General features: G+C 41.7%; 1 protein-coding gene and 1 long non-coding RNA gene across 2 annotated transcripts in view; one reads left to right on the top strand and one right to left on the bottom strand.

Moving 5' to 3' along the window:
- The window catches only part of LOC126544018 (putative acyl-CoA synthetase YngI), a 155,293-nt gene that overhangs the window by 32,851 nt on the left and 98,272 nt on the right, over positions 1–24,170 (bottom strand). The window contains exons 7-9 of the mRNA XM_050191195.3: positions 21,674–21,779; positions 12,446–12,538; positions 11,357–11,505 (exon numbers count right to left, since the gene is read on the bottom strand). Coding sequence (XP_050047152.1) covers positions 11,357–11,505; positions 12,446–12,538; positions 21,674–21,779 — 348 coding nt within the window. The remainder of the gene's footprint in view (positions 1–11,356; positions 11,506–12,445; positions 12,539–21,673; positions 21,780–24,170) is intronic.
- On the top strand, positions 3,991–6,196 carry LOC140216596 (uncharacterized). Its single transcript, XR_011893199.1, has 2 exons — positions 3,991–4,049; positions 5,068–6,196. It is a non-coding gene; the product is annotated as an uncharacterized lncRNA (long non-coding RNA).

Here is a 24,170-nt window from a genome sequence, read left to right as displayed (position 1 = left end):
AGCTCTGTGCCACCAGGTGGCTGCACCGTGCAGACTTTTCATGTTTGCACTTCTGCTCATCCCGTGAAACGGCACAGTCAAATGGCCAGGCCCTGTCCCCTTGCGCTTGCATTTACCCGAATACCGGACACGCGAAACGCTGTTGTGGTAGTAATCTTCCGGCGTGAAGTGATGGCCGTAAACGCGCAAATCCTGGCGCTGATTGGATAGCGACAGTCCGATGCGCTACAGCCACTCCGCTCATCTGCTTGCCTTGCAGAGGGACACGATGTCGCAGCTTGACATATTGCCAGTTGCTACGTTTGCAGCCATGATGATGCTCGCGATGCATCATGATGCTCGCGAAAAGACTGAAACAGACTGTGACCGCGGAACTCTCATTAAAATGGAGCACGTTGTAACACAAGCAGACAACGCTTGCTGTGTGCCGGAATTTAGTGCTTATTTCTAGTGAGAAATTGTTCTTGTGCATTCTCTTTCTGTTACTTTCTTTTTATAGAAACAAATTCACTAACATTCCAACTATTATGAACGACGCTAGTTCACCATAAAGTTGGAAAAATTATTGATGATGCGCCCTGGGCAGCCAATCCGATAACTCGCCCTACTAATGTCATCAGGGCAAATGACATCAAATGGGTAGGGGCAGCTTAAAGTTCAGCCGAGCGATGTGCTGCGATCGGCAGCGATGTACATTTTTAAAACCTTATAACGCTTTATGCGGAGCACTTAGATGCGTGAATTAATGATCAGAAGGACCTACCCTAACGACTCAGTACGTTTGTACATAATTGTCAAAATCGTTTCAGGGTCCCTTTAAAATTCTTCTATGATGCTATGAGCGTTCCCTTTGGAATGGGGTGGTGTGTTGTGCCACCAAGCTCATGCACGCGGCAAGGCAATGCGACCTAGAGGAAAGTCTAAAGGCACATTCACACCGAAAGCGGAGCGTCTAAGCGGACAAGCAGATTTTCAAAGCGGCGACGCAGCGAGTACCCGCGCCTGTTCAGACCAGCTGCGTTGTCTGGCTGTCCAAAGCCGCCGGGAAGGCGGGGCATCTCGCAATATCTTTAGCAATTTCAGGGACGTGCCGCCATCTCGCGGCACTTTGGGTTTGTACGCGCACTTTCGATATTTTTTTTCGTCGTGGGTTGGCGCGCTCCTGTCCGCTATCTACTTCTGCAAAATGATGAGCTCAGACGAAGAAGACGAGGTCGTTGGCATTTTACTCGCCACTTGTATAGTCGCTTTTCAAGATTTGTTACAGCTCAATCAATACAAAACAAGGACAAAAGAAGGTATAAAGCGACGACACGGCGCCGTGTCGTCGTTTTATACCTCCTTCTGTCCTTGTCTTGTGTTGCGCTGTAACAAACCTTACTATAAATCCCAACCAACTGGCCCAACTTGCCGTTTTGACGCTTTTCAAGAACAGAAGCGAAAAGCCCAGAGAAAGACATTTGTTTACATTCGTTTATCAGCGCCTCTGCCGTGTCGGGTTCCGATTGGCTACGGCCAAAGCGGCCAACTTGTCCACGCGGAAAAAATCGGTCCGTGCGCGATCCGGCCAAGCGGCTGCGTATTTTCCACAATGCGGAAAATCCGCGGCCGCTTGGCCGGATCCGCTTGTCCGCTTCTCCGCTCCACCTCCGGTGTGAACGTGCCTTAAAGGGAATCTGAAGACTGTCGAATTCAATAAGACACTCATATACGGATGCGGGAACCTTATAAACCATGTAGGTAAAGTTTGGGTTTTTTTTTTCAATTAGGAGCGACGTAATCGTCGGTTGAAACTGCGCTGTATCTCCGCCCCCCGTCGAATGCCGCGCGCTGCTGCTGACGCTGACGATGCGAGCGGAGACCGGAAACCGCGGTGTTGCGACGTCAACTCTAGTGTTTCGTTCCTTCGCAGCGTCCGCGACCGTGCCTGACCACGCTTGTTTCTACGTGCGTGCCATCGTAATCTGCTTCGATCGACCCTGCATTCCTTTGTTGGTGCGTCTGCGTGTATGTAGAGTGGTAGTCAACGTGCGTGGTAGTCAACGTGAGTGGTAATCAACGTGAGTGGTAGTCAACGTGAGTGGTAGTCAACGTGGTAGTCAACAGATGAAGGTCGCTACATGTACTGCATGAACCGGGAAGCTTTTCACGTGTTTAAACCGTCTTTGTAGATTGCCGACAGCTTTGGACAGCGCACAAATGCCGACGATCACATCCCCGCTTACGTTCCACGAGGAGGCGTGCAGGAACACAACACTACAGTTGTTTGACCGGAAACGAGCTCACTAGATCGGCGAAAGATCGGCGAGATCACTAGATCGCTTTGCAAAAAACATACTCACCAAAGAGCATTTCCAACACTAGGAGATCCCAAGACTTTGCTTTCGTTCGCGTCGAAAGCACTGCTTGCACCAGCATCGTTTGCTTCTTCGAGAGGCTGGCTCTTCGCAATCGGCTCGTACATGTAGGGAGTAACGCCGAATTCCTCAGAAAAACGCAGTCTCTCTAAATTTTCCATTACCGTCTCAGAAAAACAGCGCCAAACTACCTGGCACCGCGCTTCATGTGTAGCGGCAGCGGTCGGTTACTAGTGTTGACGTCACGAGGCGCCAGACCAATCACAGGCGGAAACAAGACGCGCGAGCTGGGCGTGTCCGCTGCTGCACTTTTCGTCAAAATAAAATATACTTGCGCTTTCTTTCGCTCAATTTCGATACGATATTCGAATTCGGAGGGTTGAAAACCATTATGTACAGATGTTCACTCATTTTTTCTGGAAAACCTTTCAGCTTCCCTTTAAGTGACATAGAGTAAAGTGGGGAACGAGAAACGAGGCGAAGCATCGCAAAGGAGGAAGGTACCCAGATAGCCACAAACATCCAATAGATGTGCCGGATTGATCCAAACATCTAGCAAAAAATGGGGTGTCCTATGGTCATCCTTTAAATGCACATAAATCTAAGGGACGTACAATGGCATCAAAGTTTTGGATGTCCATTGAACATCCATTTAGTTCATTAATCAGACATACAGCGGACAAAATGTTGGATGTCCACAGAACGTCTCTAAAAACAGTACTTCAGACGTATATTGCACCTCCATAAAGTTTGTAGGTTAAGCGTGCATTGCAGGCCCTCCAAAATTTTAGCATTTTTGATGTAGACGATGCTACGCGGTTGGTGCCCATAGTTGGTACGACTATATCGTGCTGCATCATCAGTTCACATGTAATGGATGTCCATATGACGTCCCATTCTTTCGCTGGCCAGACATCTATCGATCGGTTCTACTTCATAAAATCAATGTTTGAGCATGAAATGTACATTTTTTCAGTAGAACAAAATACACAAATAGCGGGCGAAACGAAGAATGCATACATGCGCCCAAACCTTTCGTGTTGCAGATTCTGAGTTTTTGTAGACTTCTTTGTTTCCAACTTTGGAAAAGTAATAGAAAAACAAGGTACAGTACATTCAGCAACTAACCGATATATAGGAGAAAAAAAGCACGTAGAAATCATATGAAGGGACTCTACTTTTATTAAGCACCACTAAACGTTTTAAAACGGCGACAACCCTCATGTGCACAAGTTATTGCGTGGCCTCCGATACTTGACATTCAGTCTCGGAGGCCATGTGTGTCAGGCCATGTGAGCCGGAAGCACGCCATAAATGTTGCACTAAATGAAAAATGATTTTTAAAGACGTTAGAAAAGTGAAATGATTTAAAGAGATTTTATGTAGCATTATTGTCCAATGATAAATTATTCTCACAGTCGTGTGCCTGTCCCACATCACGATAAGCGCAGCCATCAAGCAAGCGTATGTGGGCATGTGCCAGCTTGTGTTTCAGTCTAGTGTCTTGTGCTTGCGCCGAGCGGTGCCCTGGTGCTCCCTGACGGGCTGCAGAAGGTAGCAAGATAGCGCCAGTCTTTCCGTTCTCACAACAAACCACTCTTAGGTTGCGGTGCTGATGCTGTGACACTTCATTTCTTATTCTCGCTATGTCTGCCGCGGTGTCCGGTCGTCAGGAGGCACATGTTTTTCAAGGTATGTCGGCAGTTTGTTTTTGCTTTCTTCTCTTTTATGCCGGTAATGAGTGCTTAGCATGGGCCGGAGAGCTGATTCATAACGCAAATTCACAACAGTTTTGGCAGTACCCTTCAAGGGAAGTTGGCGGTGTTTCTTGTTAGAATAGTATTAAACTGAGGCAATTGGTGCATGGCTAAGACGAGTTTGCAATGGCTGAACTGTAACCCGAAACAAACAGCGATAGACAAGCCCGTTTCAGTTCAGCTTCTCATACTCGTCTTGGTCTTTCTTGTACTGTGCTTCTTGCGGTCTGCAGGTTTTGTACACAACGGCACAATGGTTTCTGTAGTTCTGGCACATGTTTTCGATAGTGGTGCTCGATGTTGTGAGGTAGTCGCTGTTCATGCATTGCTTTTGTGCTGTCTGCCGGTGGAGGTCTTTTGTAGTAAGGACTGTCTGTAGAGCTAAGTGATCTTTTGCGCGCTTTGTTGCACCTCTGTACGATTACACAGCTCCTGTGTATAGCGTGCACTATTACGTGCTTGTATCATTTATAGGCACAAGGCATGAACTTTCACATGTTCTTGAACAGTCAATCTTTTTGCACATTATATAAAGTTTCACTGTGCTCTACTGCTTGCAAGGACAAATTTCATTCAGTGGCACTATTTAACCAGATGCCTCAGATCTGCTTCCATGATAAAGGAGATGTTATAGCTGTAGATTTCTACTCTGGGATTTTTTAACCTAATCACTGAATTTAGAGAATCTGAAAACCGCTTACTTTAAGCATCTTAAGCTACTTTGTATGTTTAACCCCCCCCAATTAAGAAATGTGCCTTAACTGGAAGCCCATGCTTGATTTGGTCAGGATAAAGCCTGATGCGAACGTTCCCAAGGAAAGGCAATGAGTATCTTGGACACTTTCATGCATGTCGTTATAGTGACAAAGTAAGGGTAAATATCCGATTGCAGGGTAAGTAATAAGCGATGTGTTTGCATAGTTAAAAAAGATTCTGTCCTTTTTGATGTTTAGGATGCTCAAGCCAGCCAGCAAGAGAGTGGTCTTCCAAGTACGATTCGCCCTCCAGCCCCACATAGCATCGTACCATGTGCCTTTAGGAGTGCTGACAAATTTTCTTCCTCTTTTGAAACTGGTAGTGGTCTAACTCCTAATCATGGTAATAACTACAAGGCTAAACCTATCTTCAGAGTACAAAAATAATGTTCCCCTTGAAGTGGCAACCTTAAGATGAGCACTCACTGCAACATGTTTCCTTGGTAGTACTGCTGCGGGGGCCAATGCATGACACCATTGCTATGTTGAGGCCGGTGTATGAACACCAACCAGATAACACTACGGAGATGCAGATGTAGCAGCTCATCTCCAGCATCGGCTGAATCAATGCTTTAGCCTTTCGTGCCACCTGATTGCATTATAAGTAGTGCTGTATGTTTTCAAAAATGTGACAAATGTAGAATCCTGTTACCTGGTGTCAGGCTGAGCATATGGAAAGCATTGAGACGGTTTAAAAGGAAAGGGCCGATTGGATACTGCTACAAGTGGCTCGGCACTCTCAGTAGCATGGTGTGGCCTGGTGCCACTGTACTTGGTTGACTAGTGCATGCCAAGTGTGCTGTGGTACCAGGTAACCACTAACTGCAATTACATTGACATTCCTTATGATCCATGAATCTACACACGAATGGCTGTAGTCTCACTTGCATGGAAATATGATATAGTTATTCTTCTCGAATAATTTATAAAGCATGCCATGATTGTACTTAGACTGGATGCTTACTTATTCGATGAAAATGAGGCAAAAATTAAGATACTTCCTCGTTATAACAGTCTTCATTGCTAAGACAGCACAGTATGTTAAAACAATTTTTTATGCAGCAACTGTGTTCCAAATATTTCTCCTTTATGGAGGAGCTAATTTGGCCCCCTTTTGCTGCAGGAGGTTGCCTACTTCTCTTACATAATTTATCATTGTGCTAACGATGGTTTTCAAATTGTTTTTCCTATACTACATATTGCTGTTTTGGGCCTTCAGCTGTTGCTCTCCTTTATTTTTCACTACGTTGTTTATATTTCTTTTTTTCTTTTGCTGAATACAAGGCTGGTCAAATAGTGATTTGATGCTTCCATAAGTGAATTCTGCTTTTGTTTCTGTTCATGAAAATTAAGTCTCATAATGTACCCTCTGTGTTTTACATTACTGGAGAGAATGCAGCTAATACTGCGCTGTTGCTCACCTAAGAAATCATTTTTTTATGAGAGAAGTGTTCCTTTTCAAGCATTGCTTTTACTGTCGTATTTTGTTTATCCTTTAGTATGTTCATGCTTAGCTGTTATGCAAAAGTGATATCTTTGTATTGGTTTATGTGTTAAGTGCTCATTGTGCCTTTCAGATACCAAGAGATGGCATTACGTTGGATTTTTAGTGTTCACTTTATTTTCACGAGACAGCTACAGTCTGCCATTGTATTTCACTGCAAATATTGTGTACATCATTACGTACTTGTCTAACGGTTGATACCAATAATAGGTTTCACAATAAAAAGGCTGGTGGCGACAACTTGAGTTTCTCTTCGCTTAGCAATAGTGGCACTTTGATTTGTTGTCTCAAACAGTCCAGGACTGTCCGAGAAGCTGCGTACACCAATAATCACTGGCTGTAATAGCGTCTCATGCGCCTAGTGTCCTCATGCACCTTACGCTGTGCGTGCGAGTGAAAGCGTGCAACGGTGAGCCGCCATGGGAGGAAGCGCGCTGTCTTCCATTGTGCACATGGCACAGAGGGAGCAGAGGGAGGGAGGGGGGGATGGCGTTGTACTTCAGCCACGCGGGCTTTATTTGAAAGCGATCTGCTGAGGGGGCACAGTCTAGGTGGGCCGATGGCTCATAGCTTTGCATGTGCAGTGTTCTCGCCGCTCAGTTTGCGTTGAAGCAATAGACAGCACAAAGGTCACTTCGCTTGCTGCTACTGCCGCGAATCCTCATGGCAGCATTTTGACGGAGAATGTCCACGATCATCGAGTTTGATGTATCCATGCTTGTTAATTTAGTTAGTAAGCGAATGTTTACAAGGGGGCATTCTAATCCGGCAGCTGCTGCGTATGGTGCGGCCTCGCCTTGAATACGATATGCAATGTAGACAGTGTAGGCATCTAGGTGCACTGAAAGCCGTTAGCTTCCTGTGTACTATAACACCCATATGCTTGTGCGCCACCCGCCTCTTTCCAAGGGCGATGTGCACCACAGGGCTCCAGTAGGGCGCATCGAGGCACCCTAGCCTCCAGGATCAGTAACGGTGGTGGTCACTCCAAATGTTCGTTTTGACCGAAGAGTATGTGTGGGGCGGTACGTCATCATCGGATTTTTTTTGCACTAAGCCAATGGGAAACCAAACAAACATTCCCGTGTTGTTTGTTTAATGCGAGAATTTGGCTTAACCGTATTTGTCTTAACGAGAGTTCACTGTATGCATATTTATTGATGCAGTTTAATAAACAGACTCAAGTAAGCAAAAATCTGCATTCTGAATTTCGGGTGGACTTACATACTTCTTAGAAGTACGACCATCATACTATTGCTCACTATCTTCTTCTAACGCTAGGCCACACCCACCTGCGTAGCAATGAAAATTTGGCCCCACAGCTTATAAGTGTCGTAGCCGTTGGGTTTCACTAATTTCTATAAGTTCTGAACACTCAACTAGCCTCGAACCCCCCGCTCCTGGCTAGACATCTTGGCAGACTTCACTTCGTATTGAGCTATTGTGCAAAATGCGTAATTTGGATGTGGCTACTACCCTTCGGTCAAGCTGGTGCAGGACAAAGCAGGTCTGCACCAAATAGCATGGCCAGACTGGAGCACATAAATATGAGCATGCACTCCTGCCCTCTCATACACATAGTTAGCCACAACAGTTGCATGCAGCTGTAGCTACTATGCTAGATACCGTGGCTGCTGCAGGGTGCCGCAATAAGCGCGCACACTTAGCTTGCTGTGGCCTGCTGAGAACAAAAGCGTGCTTTGATTGGTGTCTACGGGTGATGTGACTCAAGGCCTGAGCACCAAAATCTGATGAACAGGTTGTCTGCTTCCCAAGTTGCACACCCTCGAGGTGTGTCGCCATCATGGTCGAAGCTTGTTATGTTAGGAATCCTTTCAACAAGAGCTCGGAGCGTGGCACCCATTGCTTAGCCAATGTGCGCACTGTCAATGTACTTGCCCGGGCGAACATGAAGATGACGTTTGTTCGAGCCTTGTAAATTGTGCAATTGTTGTAGTGGTGAGTGCAAAAGGATATGTGCTACTCATGTCACTCCCGTGTGAGAATAGTCACATGTAGCTACCTAGTGCTAGTTTAGTACACTCTACTAGTACACTGTAGCACAGAAAAGGGATGAGACACCGTGAACTCCACTGTAAGTTGAGGAATAGCCTCCGAGTTTGGCATGTCGTAGACGCCAAAATCAGAAGTAGTGGCATCTATATAAACATACAAAATCAAATTTGAACTGCGCACCACAGTGGTGTTCAGTAGGCGGGGCGTTGTGGTCACCACCCCACTCTGCCATAGCTGTTGCAGTGCAAGGTATTTATTTATTTATTTAATTATTTATCTATCTATTTATTTATTTATTTACTTAATTATTTAAAATACTCCCAATGCCTAATGGCGTTACAGGGAGGAATGGTTTGTGTGTATGATATACAATGTCAGATAAAACAGCATGAAAAGATGAATGATCACGATTGTTAGCGAACGAGGCAGGGAGGTCATTCCATTCAGATGCTGTCTTCGGCAGGAATGAATGGCAGAAAAGGTTTGTACGGCAACTTGGCACTTGTACCTTGACGTTGTAGTCGACTCACAGCGATACATAAAGAGGTGGTATAAGAAGGTCATTTTTGAATTCAGGATTAGTGAAATAAATTTTATGAAAGAGAGAAAACCGGGTGAGTTTCCTTCTTTATGACAGGTTTGGCAGATCAAGGCAAGTTTTGATAGCTGATATGCTTGCACTGTGGGAATAATTACATACAATAAAATGTGTGGACCTGTCTTGAATGGCTTTCATAAGTATGTTAACTGTGCTGTAGATGGATGCCAAATTGATGAAGCATACTCTAGTTTTGTCTTTACAAGTGTTTTATACAATGCAAGTTTGAGGGAAGTGGGGGTGCAAGAAAAATTATGACGTAGAAAGCCTAGTGTTCGGTTAACAGAATTAGTCATGTATTCGATGTGAGTTTGCCATGACGGATTATTATTAATGTGAACACCCAAATATTTATAGGATGGGACAGAGAAAAGAATAGAGGTGGTCATTTTGTAGGAAAACGTAGAAACAGCACTATGGCAATAAAATGTCATAATTTTACATTTATTAACGTTTAGTTTCATTAACATCTTGAAGAAGGAGTGGGAGCATCACAAAGGGGATCACAGGCGATCTTTGATTGCCAATAACTACGCATCTGCTGAACGCATTGAAGCGCTTTTTGCGGCAAGGTATTTCTGAAACAGTTCGTTTTATTGTCCAATGCATTTCCCGACTTCGATAAAATGTGGTTCAGGACCCTTTTAAATGCAACGTTTGTCATCCTATCATGACACCACTGCTTGTGTAACTTGTGTGCAACAGTTGCTCGAAAAATCCCAAACTTTGGGCTGCCAGATAAGAAAATCCCTGATTACTCCATGGTTTTTGAGCTAGACAAGAAAACCCATGATTTCTCCCTGGTTTTCCCCTTTAAATAACACCTGATTTTTACCCCCCAAATAAAAAGAGATATAAAGCCCAAAAACAAGCAACCTAACTATGTCCAACTGATTTCTTTCCACAAAGATAGCTGTTGTGGGTTTAATTTTTCCAGGCTTTGAAGAAAGTGTGAGATAAGAAAATGCAATATGTGAATAAGCACTTGCACACAGCGACATTTGTGCCCTCAGAGAAATTTGAAATGAACAATCTGTGTTGCATGAGTGCCAAACATTTGACTAGTCCTAAGCAATAACAATGGTTCTAAGGCCATCATCTAAGATGCATTGCCATTCAACACCAGAGCCTACTTGCACTTTATGCAGTCTGCCAAATAACAAAACTGGTAACACAACCTCTAGAGTTATGTTATCCCTTGCAGACCCACCACTTCTTGCCAAAATTGGAAGCCAAGACCACTGTCTTCAATCTGTCGCCATCACTTACAACCTATTCATACATATTGTCTAGGCAGCAATGATAATTTGATTGAAGCATGTTTGAGGACATCATAACATGCTGTCTGTATGCAGCAGCAATAATTCAAACCATGTTTGAGGGCACTATAGGGTCCTCGTCTGCTCTTGTCAACAAGGCGGCATGCACGGAAGTAGAATTTCATTAAGGACCCTGGGTTGAACCTGCAGTCGAACCAGTTCAGAACGGTTCATTAGAAAAAGTTCCAGTTCAAGTTTAGTTCCCAGATGGCAGCATGGTTCCAGTTCAGCTGAAAATAATGGTTGAGCTCCAGTTTTCAGTTCAGTTTTGGTTCAGTTCGACACCGTGGTAGTGATAAAGTGAATAATGACTGTTGCGAAGAAATTTGCAATAATTTGGCTATAGAAGAGCAGTTGACTTCTGTTTAAGCTGTGAGGGGATGAAGATTTGGTGCATATGCTGACCATACTTTTGTCTATCTGTAGTGACAGTACGACAATGTTCAAAATATGCACGCAGGAACGCATTGACAACCTTTGTTGGACACATGTGGAATAAAGTCATTTTATTTCTGACAAATAGATATTTTGGACTCCTGATTATTCGCACCTTTAGGTAAACCCAGATGAGTCTGAATTATCAGTTGGAGACTGTATGTGATAGAGATCTCTAAAGAAATACAATGGTTCTGAAGCACAGAACTAGAAGCTGCAACTACCTCCCATATGATAACAACTGTAACCTTAAGTGCATTAGCTATAGGCAAATGTTTTAATTTACATTACTTGTGACAACACATGTAAATATGAATACAGTGAAAATTGGTACCTAGAAAAGTATCACGCATGGAATGATCGAAGATCTTTCTTACATTTATATCTTTACATTTATATTTATATCTATTACATTTATAAAAGCCACAACATAATAGGCAAAGTTCAGCACAGCTGATGGTTGATTGACCAGTATACACACCATGTTCATGGTTCTTCCATCCTCTATTGTTTGCATTCCAGATAACAGAAAAACAGAATAAGTTAAGAGCAAGGAGAAATGCATCATCCAGTAAACAGGGCAATGTGTAGCAGCTGACTGGTAAACTCGCTTACCTATACGTATGAATGGATTTGAGAACCTCCTTGGTGTCATAACCAGGACTTGGAACCACAGAACAGTTTCCTCGTATAACAGTCAAGCCCAGGATGGTAGTCATGCCGAAGACGTGGAAGAAAGGTAAGGGGCTGCACAGGACTGAGCGCTGCAACCACAGAAAGTAGACAACATAATTTATAAACTGGAGAAGACTTATCTCTCGATTTGAGCATGATATGTTGAAAGCTGAACCTTTTAGCACACTCGGCAAGCAAACCAGGTGTTACAGGAGTGTTATAAGGCCTAAAGATATTGTAGAAGCACTGTGTTGTGTGCCAAATGCTCTTCAGTACGGGCTAACTTGCTAGGGCATATCTTTTAGAAATGACTTGCTCCACATCAGAGGCAGCCAATATTTCTATTGAGGAGCAGAAGCATCAGGTGAAATTATTTTTAGTTGCAACATTCTTGAAAGTATGCAATGTTAGTCTGAAAGCATAACTTTAATTTCACCTCACTAAACACTGTAATGCAGAAAATGAAACTGGATCAAAAGGCTTCCATACATGATACTATAGCCAAATATAATTCTTGAACAAGGTTATGCATGTCACGAAAACTATATTGAAGCTAAGGGTCTTTGAACTGAAACAAAAACCAAGAGATCCTAAACACGTTTATATACATAAGCATCCTTGCTTCATGTACACCTTGCAAACATGTGGAGAACTGTGCCTCTGCATAAACCACCACCCAAAAGACATGCCAATAGTATCTCTGCAACCCCAGCATTCACAATAAATGAGTGTTATGTTGTTAATGCAGTGTTAGTGTCTTCATGTAAGGTGAGCTAAGGTGCTTTGATATTTTTCGTTACACCAATTTATCTGCAACATAAAATTAATCTACTTAATGTGCAATTATAATGTGCTTTCATAGGTCTCATTGACTGCCTTCTTGGTTTTAATCACCTTAACAAGGTATTGATTTACCTGCAAACTTCTCAGCTCAGTTGCCACATAGTAATGCACCGAAGGAAGATCAGCCCTAATGATTTTACAACTTGCCTTGCAGGCACTAAAAAATTGATGCAAAAGAGTTTTCACCTCAGCTTCAGGTGAAGCATGGTCATACATGATAGAATTGTTTACAAATCCATGATGGGAAAGCATAGCTGCCTTTGGAGCTCCTGTGGTCCCCTGAAAAGACATGTTGCAAATGAAGGAGAATTAATAAAAAGAAAAAATTCCTGGAACAACATTTGTGTTATCTATGCAAATATAAAATTACAGGTAATAAGAGTTTAGACGGTGCAACTGAAGAGAAGCAGTGAGCATCAAAAGTCAACTTCTGTGACAGTTGCCCATAGGTATTTCATTTCATGCAGTAGAAAATGGACAACACAGAATCCTATACACTGTCCTTGTAACCTTAATAATAATAACAACTTTTTAAGCACCCAGCAACTGTACAAATAACCACAGAGCACACATACACAGCAGAGAAGGCAAAGCTATATAAAGAGTGCAAAAAAAATAAGGTCATTTTTGGGTGAATCTTAAGTTTGATAGCATGAATTAAATTTTTTCTAGAATGCTAGTAGCTTAAGACACATTATGCTTTAACTAATACCCATACAAGGAGTTCAAAGTATTTTCTTGTCTTTGACTGAATAACATTTAAAATGTGAATTAAACCTGCTGAATTTTTGTTGAAGGGGCGCTGAAACTGTATAATAACTGAACATAGTAAGAAAAGGTTGCCAACCTGTACAAGAGGCTGCCATGAACATGTTAGCCAAATATTCTTGCACTGAATGCAGCAGGGAATTCACAATCTTGTGTTGAAACAGCGAAAAATCACTTGCTCTCGCTTTTGCAATGCCATAATGCAGCAACACTGCAAGCAGCTGCGCCCACCAACAGCTACTGGCTGATTCTGATTACATTCTCAGTAATACATAATTGCTAATTTTGAGTTAAATAAATGATATATATATATATATATATATATATATACAGAAAAATACTTTCATATTTGCACTGCCCGTCTACGCATGACAGTTACACGGAGCTGTGTCTGCTGTGCATGGCCGCTGGGATAGCAGCGGCCTGCTGGGTAGCGTAGTTTACTGTGGGCACCATGGCGTGTCGCGACGAACCCTTTTGCTGCCGAGACACTCAACTTTTGGGCAGGGTTTCGCCCCCCTTGGCTTCTACCCTGTGTAGTTTCTAGTGCACTAGCAGAAATGAAAAGAAAGAAAAAGCTGTGCAATGGTACGATAGCTGCACTTATATTTGAAGGGTTCTAATAATTTTTACGACATGAGATTCATGAGACAATGTTCTTTAAGGGGAGATGCTACTCCGAAAACCTTTTAAAAATTATTTGTAATAGAGATTTGAAAATACCGCAATTCATAGCTTTTTATGTCAATTTCAAATATGTCATTAGATTTTGTGTAGCTTCTAAATTTTCTTAGTTATGCCCTACACAACAGAAAAATATACTGATTTTTGGAGGCACTTCCTGCATATTAAATTTTAATGAAAAGCACCGTAGTGTAGCTTATAAAGTTCTTTGTAGACTGCAAAATGCATATATCTATCAAAACTGCATGTATAATTAGTGGAACTATGCAAAAAAAAGATTGCTACACTTCAACTAAATTTTTTCACAATCCCAAGAGAATAATAACCTTGTGCACTTATAGTTATCCTATACTAACGAAATTTGGCATACATACTCTTCAAAATACGTACGCAGAATGCTGATATCTACTTGAAATTGCAAGATCTCTTGGCAGTAGTTGTGAAAGTACAAATGATGTGAGTGCGAAAAATATTAGTTAAAGTGTCCTAACCTTTTTTTTTTTCATAGTTCCAGTAATAGTACGTGCTGTTTGAATAGATATCAGCACTTTGCGGGTCTACAACAAGTTATAGGCTACAGCACGATGCTTTTGGTCAAAATTTAATGCACAAGGAAGTGCCTCCAAAACTTACTATATTTTGCAGTTGTGTAGGATATAGCTCAGGGATGGATGCGGCCAAGGAAGCTTTGCAGCAGCTCTCGGAGCAGCAAATTTTGCACTTAGGAGCAAGTCTGGAGCATAGATTGTCCGTTCTGGAGCATTAAACACGTGTTTTGGAGCGGCTTGGTAAAGGTCAATATGAGTGAAATACAGGCATAAGAAGAAAACGTGTTCCTTATTTGACTTTGCAATTAGGCTACAGCACATCAGTTCTGCGGAAGCCTACAAGGTGGGAAAAATTCATGACAGGAAAGAACTGTCATCCACCTGACTGTAGCATGAAGCTACAAGAAAACTCGTACAGGCTTCTGAGAAACTACAATAAAATTACATACCGGATGTGCCAAATAAAAGTGTCCAAGAAAGAAATAACTGAGAACGTTCTTATTTTACGGCTTTCTTTCTCATTAAAGTATTCACGAATCCTAGGTTTCTTAAATGCAATTAACGTCATCCACAACATTTTAATGGAAATCTCATCGATTAGGTAATTTTATAAATTATAGCTAATTTGACATATTTGTGCATAATGAACGAGAGATATTTACAGTGGCCACCATGAACAACACCCATCAAGGAACAGTGAATGCCATTCACATAGTGCCCTCCGATAATTTTTAGTTCTTGGCGACCTTCAGTCAAGATAGCAGCATACCGCAGAATATATGTAAAGTAACATACTGGTCAATGCACATTTGCTAGTACTTCACATCACTTGCCAGGAAAAAGCTCTAAGATGTTTTTGAAAATGACAAAGCGATAAAAAATGTTCACCGGCTTTCCGGTCTGCATTGTCGACCAATATTTTGAAAATAAGCTCAACTATTTGGCCTTATTTGCGGTTGTGCCACAGGCGCCATAAGGCCAATGCAAAACGGCAACTGATATTTTGTGCACCGAACGATGGTTTATTGAAATTTTTGGACTCGATCTGAGCAAGTCGTGTGGCGAACATCGTTACCGCGAATGCAATTTCGGAGGCTTGCGGTTTCACCGAAGGTTTAATTAGGACCACAATTTGGCCGCTAAGGTGGACTAAATATGGAGCCTTAGACCCTTGTTTTGCGTTCTCGGCGGCAAGAGCCTGATTTTGCATGGTGTGGCTGGGCAGAAAATAGTGTAGCCTGAGTGCAAATTTGAGTGACAGTTGCAGCTGTTCTTGGATATTTGTGACCAAGAAGCTTCATGAAAGCAAGCAGATCATTTGTCAGCGTGCCACACTACTATCCCGGTAAGCAGAAGTGCCCGTGCAAAATAGATTTAGAATGTCACGCGCACGACATTTGCCCATTAATTGACGCAGACGTACCAACAGGGGGAAATATCGAGTGTTAAAATGTATAACGAAAATGATCAGCTACACACTAAGGAGACCCTATTCATTCAGCATGGCTTTCCTTCCCGACCACCCCATAAAGTGAGTGCCAGTTGAAATCATCTTTAGCTGATCTGCATATATGCAAATACGTAACACCATTATAAAACATTCGTAATGCATTGTATAGCACAAAACGGTTTTCATTTTCTTGAGGCCTAGTTACAGTTATGCCACGAAACACACCCACACTCCAAAAACGCAGGTGCTGAGACGGATTACTTTGGCTTGGGTTGCAGGACTAAGCGCTAGCCAACGCATGTCTAAAGACTGTGTGGTTGCCACTAAACAAGCACATCATGCTAAATTTGGCAGCTTCATTCGAAATTAGTGTTTTCGTGCAGGTTGGTGCAGCTCGATGGTTTGGCGCAAGATGTTGCAATTGGTGCAGCACTTCCACCCTTGATAACTAAAAAAATATGGCAGCTACACAAAATCTAATGACATATTTATAATCTACATAAAAGCCTATGAATGGCATATCATAAGAAGCCAACAAACAAAGACACCAAGGACAACATACAGGAAATTATGTGTACTGAATAACTGAATTGAAGAAATGATAAATGAATGGCAATGAAAGTGGATGAAAAAACAACATGGTAGGGAACGATCCCACGTCTTCGCATTACGCATGCAATGCTCTAATTCAATTATTAAGTACGAGTAATTTCCCCTATGTTGTCCTTGGTGTCTTTGTTTGTTGGCTTCTTATGAGATGATTAATAAAAATCGGGCCCCTCGGTTGACCCCCTTTCTTCTCGTTCATTCAATAACGAGGGTCTCGAATCTGGCAACATCGATGCCTTCAGGTAGCATGTGTGGGTTTATTGCCCAGTTACCTTCCCCCCAAAAGATCACATACTCGTGATGCTTGCAGCAGAAAGGATGTTCTACCTTCGCTGCCAAGGTTTGTGAGTGGTGGCACTGACTAATGCTCCCAAGGTTAGTTCTAGTAGTAAAACATAAATATCCAAGAAAGTGGATAGGAAAACAGCGCTGCGGTAGCTCAATTAGTTAGAGCATCGCACACGTAATTCGAAGATGTGGGATCTTTCCCCATTAATTTATCATTTCTTTAATTCAATTATTAAGTACAAGTAATTTCCCCTATGCTGTCCTTAGTGTCGACGTTTGTTGGCTTCTTATGATATGATCTAAAAAAAAAAAAAAAAAAACGTTGTTCTATGAATCACAGTATTTTCAAATCTCTAGTACAAATAAATTTTTTTTTTTTTTTTTCGAGTAGCATCTCCCCTTAATAGTGAGGCCATTCTATGATCAGTTAGAAAGTGTTTCAGGGCCCCTTTAGGTTTTGTAGTTCCAAAGTTGGCAGCTTGCACAATGATGGGAGCACTGTTTGCCGCTGCTTTGGCGAGTCACTAAAAAAAAAGCACAACAGTTTTCTTCAAATATGAGCGCATTCCAATATTGTTCTTTGTTAATCCATTCTAGTCCAATGACTCCTGTAAGAATTACAACACTTTAATAGGAATCTTGGACACAGAGAAAAACAAATGGCAAAGTTAACCTGAAAGACAAGTGTTCCAGCCACCCTAATTACATAATTTATGTAGACATGGTGCTGCAGATATAATTGGTTCTGCCAGCAATTTCATGCATGCTAACACGCTGCAGCACATCAAGGTTAAGCTTCTGCTGCACCTTTGGAGTGTGTAATGTAAAGCTTACTACATGTCTTCTTATGTAGCATGTCAATACTCCGAGTATTATTGTGTTTCACATATTTTTCATTGCAAAATCAGAATTGTCAGGTACTACAGGCTTTCTCTGGTCCACTAATCATGCGAGAGATGACACCTGTATATTGTTGAGGGTGGATGTGTCTGAAAACTTGTGTTTTTCAGTTTTCAATGGTTTTGCAAGTTTCTCAAATGCATTTGCAGAGCATCAACAAGATATTTTTCCCTGTGAAGTGATAGCATTGAAAAATAACACCCGCAACCATAAAAACAAAGAAAAAGAAGAAAACAAAAAGCAGTCATTCGAGATGTTTGGGGTTAAAACAAAAGCCAGAATTGCATTAATATTTGTCAAGAACAAAATATTTGTAGTCATAATACAATATTACATGGCAAGCTCAGGCCATCATTACAATTCCATGCATACTATATGTATGTACAAGCAACTGCACTTGATTTTCCTGCTGAATATATTGTCTTGCTGGCAAATGGGAACTTTTTAAAATGATGCATTTGTGTACACTGCACAGATAGACTACCATTTCAGCTTCTTGTTTCTCCAACAGCCCAAGTACTTCCTTTACTTGTACAAAGCAAATTGAAAATATCAATTTTAAGTGTGTTGCATCCAGTCCATTTGCAGTGGCTTCATAGAATTCTCATTGTGGATACTGTAAATGCAACTTATATACAACATGAAATGCCACGCAAGCAGAAGCATCAATAGGCTTCTCATAATAATATGTTGTAAATTCTTTAACAAAATATTTTGTGATTGTTAGCATACATTGAAAACAGGCCTGTTTGTGTGGAACTACAGCTTTTAATATTATTTTTCTGCTACCCTGCTTACTTTAATACAATGAGAGTTAACTTCATGATACGGAACTCCTGTTAAAGGGCAACTCTGGCGATTTTTTTGAGGTCGACGGATCTCAATGAAATTTGCTGAGTGCGTTCTTCAGTACACTTCCATAATTTCTTGAAAACATCTGGCTTGAGAGTGGTACAGATTGCTTACAATTGAATTTCATTAATTCCTTTGAACCACCTGCCTTGCCTACTCCTCAGCTACTGGTAACATTGTGTTACGACGTAAAAGGTGTCATACGCAGAGCATGCTGGGAATGAATAGCAGATGACAGGCCCAGGGAGTGAGGTAGTGATAATGAGCTGGAGTTTGGCGTGAGAAGTTGCTGTCACGAAAAGTTACATTCTGTGTGGACGGGCAAGAGATGGGTGGCAAGTGGTGTTTCATTATTGGCTGCATGCATTTCAGCCCTCACCATCCACGCACACACAGTTTGAGCTGAAGCCGATCGCGTTCAGCCTAGGTTAGGCCTATCACAGTCGCCAAGTTCGTGTGTCTACCACCGGCGGACCTGAGCGATTGATTTGAAGGTAATTAAGCCATTAGGGTGAAGGAAACTGCTTTTGTAGTTCAGCGTTAACTATAGAGATTTGAAATAACTTCAAATAACCCATTCTTCATTTTGTACAGTACACACACACAAAAAGCTAGAAGCGATGACACGGCACACTATCAACATTGGTATGTTGGTGTTCTCCAAGGTTGCCAGTCGCACTCACTGACACTTCCCTAAACTAAGTGTGACTACATACATAGGTGTTTCTTTACGTATTCCTATGCTGACTCATTATTTAGCTTCTGAGGTGCACTGTTTGCCTCGTACCCCAAATGTGCAGCAAGTGTAGGCCCCTTCGATATAGACTAGCATAAATAACTGCCTCGTTCAGCTGCCAATGGTGCCAATATAAGCATCAGTGTTTTCGTGAGAAAACTACACATTTTATGAATGAATGATTGTATGCACAAAGTCCTAATCTATCTTTACTTTATGGAACACATTATGTGTGCCCGAAGAGAGTAAAAAGAATGATAAATAAGCAGCATAAAAATACTCCCACTCACTGTTTTCAAAGGTGTGTGGTCGCTCATATCAGTGCAACCGTGACTCAGTGATGTGACGGTACATTACACAAACAGAAATGCGCATGTTTTGCTATCTTCTGACATTATTTGATGTCACTGATGCATGCCTAAAGCTGTATTTTAAGCGAACAATGAGCAGTCACTCTTCTTGCCGATGTAAACAAATCAACCGTCGGTGTTTTGGACTGTCAGCAGTGTTCTTCCGAGACACAAATGTGGAAAGCACTGCTCCACAACATATTATAGTGAGTATGCGAAATGCTTCCCTGAGAAGGGGTAAAACACCTAGAATAGCACGCAGGCATGTATAAAATCAGTGGTTAGAGTTACTCTTGGTCTTCATGTTGCAGAGGGATATGTTGTGCAATATGAATAGCTAATCATGGACATTGAATTCATTGGAATCGTAGCTGTCACTGTAACCCGATGGTCCGGGGCATTCATGAACCAGCCGAGCACCTGCTCTTCGTCACTTTCGTTCTCCCAGCAGGTGAGACCGGCATGCTTTGCGCGCCATCCCCACTGGTGTGCCACCCATGTCACATGAAGGGGTTCACTCAGCTGCTCGGTCAGGATTGGGGTTCGTTGTTGCACTTTTTTTTTTGCTTATGTGAAATTATTATTGAATTTGCAGAACAATTTTACTATCAGACGCACCAAAGGGGGTTCTCGGGAACTTAAAAATTCCATTACCTTGACATGGCAAAAAAATCACCAGACTTGCCCATAAAAAAAAAAAAAAAAAAAAAAAAAAAAAAAAAAGCGCATACCTTTAAATATTGACCAAGTTGACAGATTTTTATCATGCAGTCTGATCTCATAAGTGTTGTGTATTTTTCACCCCCATATCTGGAATTTTTTTCCTGGTGGACTCTGGATATTTCACAAGCTTGAGAGACCAGGAAAGATCATTACTGATGAGAAACCTCTGCATTAAATACCATCATATGACAAAAAAAGAAAAGACGTAGTTTCACTGCTTTACCACCAATGTCTATTTAATTATTTCTTTGTTGAGCCAGAAGCAAAGCTGGCTAAACTCAGAGGAGAAATGCACAGAAAGCAAGGAGCAGTAACGGGAAGGGCAGGGGGTGCTTATCTAGATAGCAAATGACACAGTTACTGTTGACAATGTGCTATCTCCCGCCCCTCCCACCCAAGACACTGATTTTTGACATCCTCTTGGCAGTGCTTTGCTTGAAGATTTCGATGATGTTGATAGTGAAGCGGAAACACTTCTCTTTTTGCACCACTGCAGCACTGTGACAAGAAATAATGATGCGTGCATAACCAAGAGCACTTTGGAATCTGACACCAGAGAATGTTCTGTGCAAGGCCAGCGCTCAGAAGCCACTTGCCATACTTCGTGTCATGATATGTCAAGTGTTTTTATGCACATTCAGCAAATGAGTGATTGTGCATTACTTAAAGGGACACTAAAGCGAAACAATAAATTAGTTTACACTAATGAATCATTGTTTGAGAACCCTGCAGGCAGTCATTTCAAAAGAATAGTTTGATTATTAGATGAGAAAATGAAGGTCTAAGTATCAGCATTTGAATTTCGCGCCGAAACCCCAGCGCCCACACGTCAGTGTGACGTCAGGGATTCCAAAGTATGTTTTCGCATTTCGGCCGCGTTGGCTGAATAAAGGTTCCCGAAACTTGTCATGTTTAATATTTGGTTCCTTCAGAACACAATGTAGTCAATCTGTACCGCTATATACAAATAGTAGGCCCTAGAAGATGCCATCAAAATCAAAGACGTCACAGCCCCCAGGTGCGGGAACTTAAGTAGGAGTCGCCACCCGTATTTCGTTCTTGCGCTTTTTCTGGGTTACCAAATGTCTTATCGTTGTAAGAGTGGTGTTTTTGGAGTTGTAGAACGGTAATTTACTGATACAGAAGAAATCATTTTTCACTTTAGTGTCCCTTTAAAGTTTCAAATTTGTAATCCATTGCCAATACACAGAAATATTGCTCGTTTCTGAAATCCGGTTACCTTGAAGCTTTTCCCCAGTTAAGGACTTTGAGTAAAGGACATTTACTGCATAGCCATGAAAGGAAATGCTGCCATCTACTTGAGAGCAGCATAAAGCCACGATATTTCTTTTCTTTCATAACTCTTTTTTTACCTTGCAAATTCCCACAGAACTTGATCACTTGTTTAGTCATATAGCCATCTTCACAGCACCTCTTCCACCAGCTCTGTATTAATCCATTTAATCATAAACAAAGGCACTACAAATAAAAATTTGCTGAGCTCACAGAAGTAAACACAATGGTAACAGGATCATCCATGCCAACTTTGCTTTCTGCCTCCGCTAAGTTGACGTTTCCTCCTTGCAGAATGTCTTGCCAGTTGATGCAGCCTCTGGTACAGACAACGTAAAATGGAAAGTGAATATACGTTGCTGCCTATACAAAATGAAATCCAAATGGGAAAAAAAAGCGGAACACATATTTGTGTTTCCACACTAGTCAATATGTGTGACGTACTTCTCGAACTTCCAAGTTTTGGGGCTCCAGTTTCAGGGATTGTGTAGCAGCTGGCAATGCAGCAAATCTTCAGCACATTTTTAGGTAGCTACAGGTGATGTTCCAATAAATAATTTTTCTGTTCGCATTTCATTCTAGCCTAACAGCCTATGTGTATGTACTGTAGCAGTTTATGTATACTGGCTGTCCCAACTAAATATCATGAAGAATTAAAAATGAATGGAGGGCTTTCTGCAAATGGTGATTCCTGCATGTTGATGGCCATTCACGCTAGTCAAGTGCATCTTTTTCATTTTGCACAAATGATTATTTAAGTTTAATTAGTCATGTTTGAATTAACTTACCTAATTGATAAGGCCTGAATACCAAAGTTGGCATTCAGGCCTTATCCAAAGGGAGGCCTGAATGCCAAAGGGAGGGAGGATAACGGAGGAAGAACATAGGTTGCTCTGGCAACAAGAATGCAACCGATGCATCGGCGTGGCCACTCTACCGGCAAGGCAGGGGCTCAGTTGCTCGTATTATCTGCTGCAGAGCGAAAAGTGGTTCGCAACATCCGAGATTTAGCACATTGTAAGCTAACAGCCTTGGGCTGGCAGTTTTCAAAAATTCGTATCAGGCGTTATCGTATCACCGAGATTCTACTTTATTACCATGTTACAAGGCATCCATACACCTGTGATAATAGCATTCTCAGATGTAAACTTCATCACCTGGTACACTGCGCATCTTATGTGCATTGTGCTTGATAAGCATTGAAGCTGGAGTGCCAAAAGCTGCTGATGCGTCAGGGAAAAAGCATGGCTGGTCGTTCCCAGTGTGATAAGCTATAACCGTATTTGACAATGTTTATTAAGTATTACAGTGCTGTAATCTATGGTACATGGATGCGTTGTCAGATGGCATTTTAAAAATGTTCATGGGTTTTCTTTTGGTTGCTTTAAATGCTGTTCTTGGTATTTCTCAAAATGCTCTACAACTTTTGCATTGAGGCTTTATCGATAGATAAGTTAATTAAATGTTAGCCAATTGAACTTAATGAAATAATTATGAGTAAAATGAAAAAGAAAACACCCACGACTAGCATGAACAATGCCCATAAACATACAGTGATCATGCCACAGTGATTTTACTTCTTGACCACATTTAGTTGGGACGGCGAGTATATAAAAGGGAGGCATGTATGAACAGCACAGATTATGTAGCATGTACGTTATGGACAATGACACTGGGAAGAAACAAATGATACACACACATGTGTATCATTAGTTTCTTTACAATGTCGTTGTCCATAACACGCTACATAATCTGTACCAATGGCACACTAACAGGCCCAAACAGCAAACTACGTCAAATACATTAGCAGCCCCAGTTATCTTAAAGGGACACTAAAGAGAAAAAAAATAAGCTGAGTTGTATTAGTGAACTGTGCTTCAACGATGCCAAAAAAGTTAAATCTTACCGTGGAAGGAGGCCTGATAAGCCAGAAATTAGGTGAAAACGAGACAAGTGGCGACGCCGCTTTCAAGTTCCTGCACCAGTTCGCCGTCAGCTTCTGACAGCGTCTGCTCAAGCGGAGTCAATTGTTTATGGTTAAAGATGGACTACATTGCATTAGGAACAAAAAGTAAACTTTGCAAGTTTCTATAACTTTTACATCCCACAGTGATACAAATACGAAAAAATACCTTGAAATCTGTGACACTACACTGACCTACTGGTGCCTGGTGTTTCAGTGTGAAATTCAAAACATAAATGTTTGGCCTTCATTTTCTCTTCTAGTAATCAGCCTCCTTCCATGAGCCCAATTAAAATGCACCATTGGAGGAATACTTTATTGGGCGAAACTCATCTACTGTTTCTCTTCAGTGTCCCTTTAATGGTGAGGGGGGGATGTCGAGGTCTGTGTGCAATTTTTGCTCAATTTTAACTGTTTTCACTCCCATGGTGGTCACAAGGTAGGGATGGCGCCTGCATGTAAAGCAAATTTAAATTAGGATGGTAAAAAATAATGTTTCCCTTTCTTTTTGTTCAGTTTCGAAGAAAAGAGAAAGAGAGGCTCGTAACGGCAAATAAGAAAAGGAAGACCACATAAAGCAGAGTTCCATGTTTCAAGAAATCGGTCTTCAAGTTAATAGGAACAGCAACACAGGAAGTAATAAATGCTTGCAGCTTCAGCCTTGACAGCTTCAACATAGGTGCACGTGTAAATGTGATCACTGCTTTCTTAAGCCTTGCTTCGCACAGCTCCATATAGTCGTTTACA

Source organism: Dermacentor andersoni, chromosome 1 (assembly GCF_023375885.2).
Source record: "Dermacentor andersoni chromosome 1, qqDerAnde1_hic_scaffold, whole genome shotgun sequence".
Classification (NCBI taxonomy): Eukaryota; Metazoa; Arthropoda; class Arachnida; order Ixodida; family Ixodidae; genus Dermacentor; species Dermacentor andersoni.
The sequence above is the reverse complement of the archived record's forward strand: the minus strand, read 5'-3'. Positions and strand labels throughout refer to the sequence as shown.